The 12,638-nt window shown below is 39.1% G+C and overlaps 1 protein-coding gene across 4 annotated transcripts in view; it reads right to left on the reverse strand.

The window, feature by feature from the left end:
• LOC140245032 (heterogeneous nuclear ribonucleoprotein K homolog) overlaps nt 1–12,638 on the reverse strand; it is a 39,847-nt gene that overhangs the window by 105 nt on the left and 27,104 nt on the right. For 3 of the 4 annotated variants that reach the window (XM_072324622.1, XM_072324623.1, XM_072324624.1), the window contains exon 2: nt 6,038–12,066. In XM_072324622.1, the coding sequence (XP_072180723.1) occupies nt 10,791–12,038 (1,248 nt within the window). In that variant the 5' untranslated portion in view covers nt 12,039–12,066 and the 3' untranslated portion in view covers nt 6,038–10,790. Of the gene's footprint in view, nt 1,513–3,678; nt 3,861–6,037; nt 12,067–12,638 lie in introns of those variants that run through there. The other variant, XM_072324625.1, reaches the window with a different exon arrangement.

A 12,638-nucleotide genomic window follows, 5' to 3' on the forward strand; every position in this document is an offset into this window, starting at 1 on the left:
TCTAGACATTGTTTTACAGATCAATTAAGTCACCAATGATCTTACTTTCACAAGCAATTTCTATCCTCAGACGATCGGTTTGAGTCCTGGTGTGTAAATCCTTGTTGAACAAAGCATTTTTCTACAGCATCTCTTTTGACCAAGTTGCACAAATGGGTAAATGGCATGTAGGGGGTAAGAAGGATAATGACTAGACCATTTAGGAGCACAGAGCTGACACTGAAAGGGCTATTGTGGGAAAATACAGGGAGGTGACACCTCCCTGGAAAATATAACCATTATGTCTTACCACTACCCCTCCAGGCAGCAATCAAAATTTTCCTCATCACCATCACTATACATCCCATGGAGCTGGTATACATCCCATGGAGTTGCAACCTTGTGAGTGTATGTTTGCAGTCTACAGTGGACATAAACTTTGAAAGTGACTCTTGATACCTACACAGGGGTCATGATTTCAAGATATTTGACCTGTTGATGATGAGGGTATCTACTCGTGCCATAAGTGGAATTCATCATCACTATCCGATTAGAGTCCATTTTTTGCATTTATAAATACTGACGTAATTAAGATTACTTCCTATATACTGGTAATTACTGAAGCAACTGTTATGGTTTTACTTCACGTTCACGCAGAAATGCTAGAGCACAACATCCATCCATCCTTTTTAAAGTGTACCTCCATTGATTACAGATGATTAAATTTTCCTTTCATGAAATGCAAGTTTGGAGAACAATTGAAGTACAGCTTGAAAGAAAGTTTTTCTTCAACTCACTGTATATTTAGCATCACAAAATACATCGGCGTACTTGCTATATGTGCATCCTACATAGTTGTAACAGCAGGTATAATTCTGGTCATCTGACAATAACCATAAGAACTGCTAGTAAGGAACACTGACATTTTCTCTTTTCTGCTAAAACTAGTAAGCATCTTTCATGTACCAGAGAAAACTTTACAGCTTTTTGGTAGTGAAAATGTCACAAGCTAGAGTGTGAGTGAAAAAAAAAACAAAAACAAAAGGAGAAAAAAGGTCATTAGTGTTATGACCATGAAGTTCCACTGGACTGCATGAGAAAAACAATGAATATTTGGCTCGCAAGATATCAGAGTATGGGGCTAAAATTACAAGTGTACAGAATAAAACTGCAATCGCACTTCTGAAAATCCCTCAGAAGAACTACAGATTTATCTGATAACAGTTTCAAAACCATTCATCATTTGTATAGAAGTCCAGAGACTGAGAATGTTAACATGTCATACTAGTCCTCTGAGTTTATCTGCCCTCTTTAGTCTACCATGCCCCTACCGGCTCGCTGAACAGGTTCTTCCAATCTTTTCATCCTGTCCTTCATCTTCTGCCCACTGCCAATAAGCTGATCTTTCCCAACAGACTGATACAGGGACGATGTAGCCTAGTCACGGAAGGCGTTCCTTTCCACAGCTTTCTAACTCAATACCAAGCCAAACCAAAGCTTGATAAGAGCGATGATTTGCAGTGTAGCATCCACCTGTAAATGAGAATGTACAATTTAGGAGAACTTGTGTCATGGACAAGTATCTTGAAAGAACATACATCACAAAAAGCAGACATGTTTGTGTTTTCAAATAAACTTGCTATCACTCTGACAGACTCTTTTCAGAGCTGCCATGATCCATTTGCTGTTCTCATAGTGGTTAAAGGACAAGGTCATCTTCATAGACATGTTGACAGAGTGAATGCAGCAATATTAGTAGAACACATCAGTGAGACTTTGAGGAAAATCGGGCAATATGTTCAAAAGTTAAGAATTTTTGAAGTCTTTGCTCAGTCACTGCTGGATGAGAAGACTACTACAGCTTGTGATGTCACATGTGTAGAACAATATAAAGAAAATTCAACACATTTTCATTTTTCTTGCATAATAGAAGAAAACTTGACTTGCCTCTTTCAGAAGGTAAGGGGAATAATATTACCCCTAAAGGGTGTGTACAGTTCTGGTTGAGGTGAGGATTTAGCTTTTAACGTTTTGCGAGATATTCAGAAACCACTCTATGAGATGTCAAAGAGCATGCAATTCTAGGGGTATCAAAAGTTTAGGGTATTTGATGAAAATCGGTTTTGAAATACCTGAGATATCCAAAGACAAGGTGAAACAAAGAGATCCTAATAAAAGGCGTGGCCTGTAGTCTTTTATTTTTTGGATATCTCAGCCATTTGAAAACCAATTTTCATCACATAAACGTTGAATCCTTCTTAAAATGACATGCTCTTTCATATTTCATAAGAGGTTTCTCACTATCTCACTTAGGAATGTAAAAAACATGAATCCCCACCTCAACCAGTACTGTACAGCCCCTTTAACATACGTCAGTGACAAGTCCAAGAAATGTGCATTTAAAAAAAAAAAAGTGAAATTCTCTTTATATTTTCCTTATAGCGTTCTACGCATGTGACATTAAACACTGTAGTAGTCTTGTCATCCAGCAGTGACTGCGCAGATACTTTAAAAATGTACAACTTTTGAACGGATTGTCCAATTTTCCCCAAACTTTTACTGATGTGTTCTGCTACACATTGTAATATTGCTGCATTCAGGTGGACTCGCCCTTTAAAGGTAGGATTTTTTTTTTTTTTTTTTAAATCTAGATTACTAGATTGGCATTTTCATAATTTCAGATGCACCTTACAACAAATCTTATGACAGGTCAAGCCATATAACAACTTTAATGATGAAACTGTTATTGAAACCTGAATGCACTGCTACAAGCTTGAAATGGAAATATTCAACTCTGAGAGTCTTGTGAAAATAAAGGATATACTAGATGTGACCATGCACCACAAAACCAACAAAAAATCGCACCCCTTGATTTTACATGAAGGCCCAAAAAAAGGTGAAACGGGTCAACCAAGTCAATTTTGAGTTTTTCAAATTCTAAAAGAGCTTTTCTTCTTCTGCATCGTTAAGTTTTGGATCATAAATATGGACAAGTGTGTTTTCATCAGTTCTCAGTACACACTTTTCCAGAGTGTACACTTTCTTTCCAATATTTAGATAAGTTAAGAAAGTTCATTTGAATTGATTTATACATCATTTTAAAGCTTAGAGTCTGCTCTTCCAGCATCTGCCCTTAACTAAAAGTCCATGTAAGGCGACTTTTTGTTGGGTTTTGTGATGCAGGGTCACACAGCATATGCATTTTGCACGTTTCATTTTTTTTTTTTTTTTTTTTGTGTGAGTTGGGTGCTGTTTGTGGATTTTTAAACAGGCAAAGTATAACTTTGATCCAGACATGAATGCAACTTGCATGTATACATATCTCCATCCATAACTGTACTCCATGATGGTAAATTCAACAACTCACAAAATTTGTCCAGATATACCAATTCGTGAAAAATTAGACTCGCTGAATGTTTGGTGTGTACAGGTATGTAATAGACTTGGCAAGCCCGAAAACTGAAAAGTTTGTGTGTGGTCATTCACAAAAAATAAAGCATCCCCCCAACCCCAACCAAAAAATAAAAAATAATAATAATAATAAACAAATAAAATAAAATGTCTCAGAAAACAAAACAGAAAATCAAATAAAAAAAATAAAAAAAACAGGAAAAAACCCCATAAAAAACAACATACACACACACATACCAAAATGCACAGATATACAAACACTATTTAAATTGTCTTCAAAGTACTTACACAGAAAATCCCATCCTGGATATGGCCATGCATCTTCTGGCCAGATGCTGTCAGCCATCCTTGACCATCCTCAGCTGAGCTTGACTTCAGCCCTTGGCTGCATTTGTAGGCAAGGGGTGATCATCCTGCACATTGTAGAGGTCTTCCACGAAGGCAGGATCTTTCTTGCAATCTATTGCCACCTGCAAAAGATGATGAGACACAAGTTAGAAAGAGCACAGAGAGATCTCTGCCGAGAGTAAAGTCACATTTCATCTTAAATTTTCCACTTGTTTTTGTTTTTTGGTGTGTTTTTTTTTTTTCACCAACATGGACAATGTTTCATGGAAAACCAATTTCTTAGTGTACAATGTATACACGTGTACCTTCTTTTGGACAGGAAGTAAAATTGATTTCAGCTCCAAATGTGTACAGAGAAAGCAGACATGTGCCAGCATTCTCCAAACACTGCAAAACAAATGTTTCGTGTTCATGACATTCCAATCTGTCACAACTGATCATGTATATACAATGTATTTCATACTTTCAAGAGAGCAAAGCTACACCAAGAACTGACATATCTTTGGCAGCATACAGTGTGTAGGACAGAGACACTTGCATAAATCTCAGTGAATATGACTACACAAAATGCTGGACTTGAGTGGAATATGTTGTGGCTTTGGTGCTCTGTGTAACACAGCATTGTAAGGGACTGAAAGGAACACTCTCAACAATTTCCCACATGAAAATTAATTGGGAAAACGATTTTGGACTGGGCTTTCACATGTAGGTCAGGGTAGTACTAGTGTGGGATTATCATGGCACCCTGTAGAAATGATTGGAGTTCTTGGCAAGGTAGTTCTTACAAAGTGTTGGGCATACATACGCATCAGGAACGGCTATTGCAGATGGGCCAAATAATGGAAAAGGCTCATTGGACCGGAACGGAGCGGGTTGGATCGGATCAGAGCGGGTCAGGTGAGGTCACACATGGCAGGAAGAGAGTTAAGTGGACCAAATGAGCCCGCATTCTTCCAGTGGGATGGATAGATGGACGGGCAACTGGTAGTGAGATGAGTGGCTAGTCAGATCGGAGTAGGGCAAGTTGGATCGGACTTCACACCCAGCATCACAACTGGGCGTTTGGACGAGGCATTGGACAGAAGTTGGTCGCGGCAAGGAGGGACGCCCCTTACGTCATGTGGTGGACATGTCAGTGATGGCTAGGAAGTTCCTACAGTGGCTGTTTCAATGCTTTCTCATGGCACCCAGATACCTCCTACAACCAACTCAATATGTTTTGTTTGCGCAGTTGATACTGAAAATTGAAACTGGTGATTCTATTAGATCTGAGGGAGTATTCTGGGGTGTGGTTTAGGACTGACCATCCCACTCAAGCAGTGCTCACAAAGCAGTAGCTGAACATGGGAATTTATCACTTGACTTTGTCTTTTCATCAAGTTCAAATTTCTGGTTGTGGAGATAACTGTTGTCATTTGACTTCAAATTTTATGTTATCCGTTGCAGATGGACTAATCTGAGGATGCCTATGAATGTGGGGACCATACAGAGAAAACAAGGTCTGTACTCTGTACCACTCTTGGTTGGATCTTGTCACATGTGTAGGAAGGGTAGTCTTAGTAATCGGATGCACAATTGTAGCTGTCAGGAACAAATTCCCATTGTTCCCCTCTGAGGCATTGTTTCAATCAGTTCTACATGTACAGATTAAAAAAAAAAAGATCTGTGCACTGTCAAGAGAGCTTGACAAGCTAGCACACTGAATCTGAAAACCGTTGATTATCTACCTTGACTTTCTCTATAACTAGGGTTATTTTTCATTAAAGAGTGCTAGATATGTTCAGCAATTATATTCTTCACATATCTTTCTTGTAGGAAAATAAGGTGTTCGGAGGAAGGCAGAACACAAGCAAACAGCTTTTAAACATAATGTATGATCACCAAAATAGGAATCAATGGAACATGGTGTTAGAGAGTAGTGTCTGGTGGTTATTAGGGCTATGTAGGATTGGCATCATATCTGAAAACTTTGATTTTACCTCTGAATGGGTACTGGGAGCAGTAAGAAGGTCCAATACTTAAAAGGAAAGGATGAAATGTGCATCTCATACTGCTCAACATTCCTATTCAGGACAACTCTCATGATCAAAACACACTTGTGAAGTACAATGTATAATACATTGTGACAAATAAAAGCATGTGTGACCAGCACCAGGTATAAAAGGACACTACAGTGGTGAATATGTATTGGATGATGGGAGAATATATGACAAACTCAAAACTTTCACACATGGCACTTGAAACACATACCTACATACAGCACACACTGCATACAATACGAACAATACTCTATGCCTCCTAACAGTAGCATCAGTGAATTCACATCATTTATTTCCTAACTTGAACTAGACAAAGCTTGACGTAAGAGGTCAATCATTAAAAAAAAAAAAAAAATCCATAATATCCATTAGTATGACAACATTGGTAGAGAAATACAGTCGCCAGCGCTTCTATCGAGACTCAGGAGACGTTTGCCCTGGTACAGTTCCTGTCGAGACTAAAAGCTGTCAAAAATTTACACAATGTGTGACGGGCTGAATTTTGAGCAAGGCTGTACTTAGTGTGCAGTTGGACTATGTGCCACCTTTTTCTTTCTTTTTTTCATAGTGTGTGTATCAATAAATCTTAGGCTACATTCTGCTTCATACACTGTAATTAGCTTATTTTCTTTCTGTAAAATATTCTATACAAATTGTCTATTTTATATCAATATATGAATAAAAAATATTGAATAAACTGTCCTCCTTCACCAGTGTTTGTGCCCGTAAGTTGTAAAGTCAATATCCCTTGGAAATGCTGATGTCATGTTGTCCCATGAAAGCAGTGCTCAGGGTTATCCAAATCCCAATTAAACGATGGCAACTGTATATCACTGGAAAAATAGTCTACCTTTAACTACAAACCAAGTGAAATCACAAGGAATATTGTACATCATGCTGTCAGTCTATCAGCTATAATCCAGAATGAATGTAATATGCGACATGAAGTCTGGGGAAACTACAAACTCATGGGAAACACTGAGATAGTATTTTTCCAAATGATTCAGGGTCCCCAAATCTTATGTTTGACACTTCCTTACAATGCACCCTCTTCATGTACAAAAAGAAAATAATATAGGACTGTGTGATTATGAGGGTTTTTTTTTATCACATGTAGACATCACCCTATCACCATTCCTTGGCTATGTTTGACATGAGCTCAGTGAGAGTGACAGCCAATTGATATGTATTTTGACAAGAGAATTTGCCAGAATTGTCAGCATGGTTACGGGGTGTAATGTGTTGTAAAATTCTGATAACCCTTTTGTGAGAAAAAAAAAAAAGTGAGTTAAAACTGAAGATGTGATATACATTGCATAAGGTGTTCAAACTAACAAATTTTATATGAGAAACTTATGTTTCTGAACTTTTGTGAACTGAAATGTGAAAAGGATATTCCATCAGAACAGAACAGTTATCTGTGACAGAAGTGGACAGCTACAAGTGTACCTGTATGGTGTAAACTTCAAACTATCCACCCTATTGTGATGTGTTAAATACTCTCAAAACCAATGACACTGTTAATTCTATTAGTTTGGGTAGTCTGCAGGATAGAAGATTGCAGATCTATGAAAACAGAAAACAGTAGCCCTAGATAAGCCTTGCAGGAGTTATTATACCGTATGATAGAATTGATAAAACAAAACAAAACAAAAGAAAATAAAAAACCTGTATAGTAGGGACAAACCGACATGTAAGATGTACCATACAATGTACAAAATGTTCGATGTACACTAATAGTACATGGTACATGGGTATACAGATTAGACAGAAAAATCTGCCTGTTGGGAGGAGTTTAAAAACATTTTTTTTACTTTGACAGTTCTTGTCCAAGACAGACGGAAGCCTCTCATAAACACCGCTGTAGGGGGATGCCAATCACTGTCCCTACAGCCTGTACACTGTATGAACGTGCCGGGTGAGGTGCATACAATTTGTAGTGTACCTTACCCTCCTTGATTACATCTAATTCAGTCCTGGATCAGCAAATTTATATCTAAATAGCAACATTAATATACCCTGGTATGTACAGTGTGTACAGCATCTGTTTGAAACATCAAAGATTTTGGTAGACAGCTTCCGCAATAGATGCTCTGATTTACACTGATTATCAGTGAATGCATCCATTGGCCAATCACATTTGTTTTTGTGGGTAGGGCATCCCCTCTACGGTTTAGGTATAAGAGCCTTCAGTCTGTACAGGAGAGGGATTCCGTGGAGCCAGACGTAATCTCTGTGAACATATCCCTAATGATAAATACAGACTGATCTTTCACTTTATGTATAAATGTTCATGACACTAATAATGTCAATCACTCTACTTTCCTCAGCTCCAACAGATTAAGCCCAAAAAAGAGAAATGAACAGAGCTCTGTTCTTGACACTTGACGAGAGCCTTGACAAGTCTGGCTTGGTTCTAATCAATCATTGACAAGACTTCAGAGCTAGCACTCTTGCTCTTTCCAGTCTGAATTGTCAACTGTAAATGTGTGTGAATTGTTCCATCTTCCCACATACTGTAGACTGTAAACTGAATATTTGATTTAGTATAATTAGCATACAAGGTAACAAAGGACCTTTCAATTTACAAAATCTACAGCTTTGTGGGAAAACATGCATGCATGTAATCTAAATGCATCATCAGCGGTGTTGTCTTTATGGAGAAATCATGTGTAGTAGTGTGCAGTTTCGCATGCTGAAAATTAAGAAATGTAATCACTGCAGAAAAATTTTACACTAGGGATAAATACTCTCCCTCATCCCCTCCCTTGAAACACCTCTGGTCTGGTTTGGTCACAGTTCAGAGACATTTTGCTGCTTGTTGCATCAAAAGACTGTCTGCACTATACAATGCAGTTGTGGATACAGTTTATAATGTACAATGTACAATGTATGTTTTAAAAGACTCTCAGGCTGAGATTTCTATCACTTCTGCCTTACAATGCATGAAAAACAACACAATGAAAGGGAAATGTTTTGTCAAGGCAGTCTTGAATCATCTTTGGATGCACATTGCAAATGTGCATCCAACAAATAAAGGAGAATAGAGAGTATGAATATATTCACTTCTTCATGCTCTGTGATAAATGATTAAGAAAAGGACCAGCAGTCCCTAACAAAATTGAGTTTCAGTTAAATGCATTCATGGGTAAACATTCTAAAAGCTCATATGTACAGCAAGGAGAGGGCATTAAAAAAAGTATTTGACATTGTGCTACTGAACTCCAATTATTCATTCATTTATTTTTTTTTATATCTACTGCATGGTCATACATTGTATGTATTGCTGCTCAGCACAAATTATGAAAATCTATCATTGAGTCCAAACAAGCATAGTAAATCTTATGACATTTAGTGAGTCTCTTGTAGAGAACATACAGTGTATGCCACACATCACATGACATCCATCTGTACATGTATTCTCTAAACAGCCTTACTTATATTTGATTTTCCCCCATCCAGAAGAGCTTGGTCATTTACTGAGAATTTGTGTACTGCACAGTATTTAGATCAGTTTAAATGAAATCATTTCTTGGAGGAGACTTGCCAATTTTAACAGTACAAAGATACTGTATTCAAGAAAACAAGGGATATGTGCAACAAGTCTCAATTCCACACCTTTGACAGAAGACAGTAGATGCCATCTTCTAAGGGAAAATACAGGAATATATTTTGATTTAGCCAGGCATGGGTATATAAAAACCTTAAAAAAATACATGTACATGCCAGTTCCAGAGCAAGATAGTTGAAGTTCAGAGATGCAATTGCCTAATCATTGGGAAAAATGATATCATCTACATGTATTGTGTGTCATTATTGTTGGACAAATTTTAGCTTTAAGTATGACTACATAATTATGCACTTTACTTTATATCAGCACTGATGGCTAGTATCTGCTTGTTAAAGCTTGTCTGCATTGGTAAATTGATAAAACACTAATACTGGTATTAAAAAAAAAAGAAGCTAAATATCAAATGAAATACACAGAACCATTTCACACTAACCACTTTCCTGGATACAAAGCTGAGTAACAATTCATCTTGATATCAAATGCTCACAAACTTACTCAATTACAGGCCTAAAAGAACATGGACATACAGCAGTCAAACAAAGCCACTCTGATGGACATGAAATATACAGAGTTTTGAGTCATGAGGACTACATACAAAACACTATTGTTATGTTAAAACAAAGAAACAACAACAAAACCCACCCCCAAATCTGTAGTGTGTTTGAAACAACAATTTGTCTAGCAGGGACTTCCTATAGCACTTGACTAAAGACCACAGCAAGAAAAAATATTAATAGTTATATCCTCTTCCAGCAGTTATAAACATGAAAGAAACACCCAAAACCTACATGTATGGCTGAGATTTGGTTAAAGTAAGATTGTGTTAAACCCTTTCTCAATAGGAAATAAAAGGTCAAGAGGTAAAATATGGGACAAAACAACAACAAATAGCACTCAAAACATCCCATGATACTAGTGTTAACTGCATTTAGTGGATACCTTGTGGTGCATCCCTCCCCCCTCCCCCAAAGAAAAAATACATGTACTCCACCATATATACATATATGCCTTGATTACAGTAATTGATTTCCCTTGTTTAATCAGATTACTAATTTTGGCAGGTAAATGGTGCATCTATTAAAATTTACTTGCTCAATGGGAAGATTTTAATAAAAAACAAAAACAAAACTGTGCAGTTGTGCTTGTGCTTATTCATATTGTTGATAATTACTACAATCACAGGGCAAATGTAATGTTTTCTTTGCCTTGTGTTGTAAGTTTGAAATAAAAAATTCCAGAATTTTGTTGTCAGAAATCACAAATGTTAGAAGACTGTGGGTGGGTGAGCTTGCCCATATGTTCTGTATTCTAATGTCTACTTGAGAAACATTGATAATATCATGAACTATAAAAAGCAAGAAGCAATAAATCACATCAAGTGAGTATTTATGTACATGTCTGAAAAGAAAACTCTACAGGACAAAAACCCAGGACCTGCATCACTAATTGCGCCCCTCATTCTGACATTCCCTCACACTGGTTTGCAAGAGTAGCTTGGCATAGGTACAAGATTCTGCTGTACCTGTAATTGTGATGATGCGCTCCTTGCTGCCTGGCAGGGAGTCATCGATCTTGATCTGAGCTCTGGAATCATTCCGAATCTTCCTGATGCGCAGACCACCTCTGCCGATGATGGCTCCGGCGAGGTCGTTGGGGATGGTCACCTGCTGCGTCTGCACGGCTTCGCCACCACCGCCCCCAGAACCAGAGTCGAAACCTCCACCACCTCCAAACTCTGATGAGTTGCGGTCAGATCTGAAGTTGAAACCCGGCTCCATGTACTGTTGCCCACTGAAGCCGCCTCTGCCTCCACCACCACGGCCACCCCTTCCTCCTCGTCCGCCTCGCATTCCCACACCTCCTGGGCCACCTCCGCCAGCTCCTCCTCCATACGGACTGCGTCCATAGCCAAAGTTGTCGTTTCCTCTCATTCTGTCAAACCCACCATGACCATGCGGATGTCTCATCGGAGGACCACCTGGCCTCCAGTGGCCTCCTCCTCCTCCACCTCCTCCTCCATATCCACCATCCCCTCGATCTCCCTCTTCCTCTGAAGGATCAAACAGGTAGCCTCCATACTTATGAAAGTAAGCAACTTCATAGCAGAAGGGGTCGTATTCCTGTGAGGGGCCTTTCACAGGGGTCTCATCGCAGATGTTGTAGACTTCTCTAATGGCTGCTGTGATCACCTTTGGATCACCGCTAAGTTGAACAACTCGATCTGTAGACTTGGGACAGGTATCGGTGAAGATCTTGAAGTTAGCGCCTGTTTTCTCCCTTAGTTCTTTTATCTTGAAGCCACCTTTTCCGATAATAGCCCCAGCATGGCTCTGATGGACCATGACCCTTACAGACGAAGTTTTCTGATCCTGCGAATGCTTCTTATCTCCAATGCATGGAATGATATCTTGGATACAGCCCAGACAGTTATCCAGCTTCTTTGTAACTATCTTGATGATGCGTTCTGGTCCATTGCAGTCTGGAATGGATACCTTGGCATCGTACTCACTCCTCAGGCGCTTGATGTTCTCGCCACCCTTACCGATGACCCCTCCAGCATTGTAACTCCTAATCATGAGGCGAACGACTACTTGGGGGGAGTCTCCTCGAGGACGCTTGTGCTGGTTGTGCCTCTGGTCCTCTGCAGCACGCTTCCCACCTTCACCGCCATAATCTTGATCATCAGCCATGCTTTTGGTTTCTTTCTCCAATACAAAGCTGCAGGAAAGTAAAAATGGGTAACAAGTCAGTGGTTGTACTTCGGCAAATTCAGCATAGACTGCTGTTTGCATGTATGCTCGGGTACTTCAAAATGAAATAATACCTTAAAAGCACTGCATGCATTACTGAGAGTTGACAGAGTCATCAACTGAACAACATTTTGGGTAAAAGTCTTTCTTGCCTTTCTTACCCGACAACTAGCCAAAATTGCCTCCAAGCCCCCCCCCCCCCCTTGAAGATAGGGCCTAGCCTAGATATGATGACATAAATGGTATCCCGGGGTACCAAACAAAAATCAGCCATTTTGTTGAATTATTATTATTTTTGTAAAGGTTGTACCCTGGGTGCCAAAAAGAGGAAATTATTTTGGTGCTGGAGCTAGCGCGCGCTAGCTACTGCACTGCACTGCACTCAAAGCACACGCTAGTGGTATTGCAGCTTCCATGCATGCATAGTATAGCATCTAGTAGCATGGGAATGACTATGTACACACACACACAGTGCATTCTCTAGCTGTCCTCGAGTGGACGTGAGGTGGCGCTACACAACGCGGTTACCCGGGGTACTAC

This window comes from Diadema setosum, chromosome 22 (genome assembly GCF_964275005.1).
Source record: "Diadema setosum chromosome 22, eeDiaSeto1, whole genome shotgun sequence".
In the NCBI taxonomy this organism is placed as follows: Eukaryota; Metazoa; Echinodermata; class Echinoidea; order Diadematoida; family Diadematidae; genus Diadema; species Diadema setosum.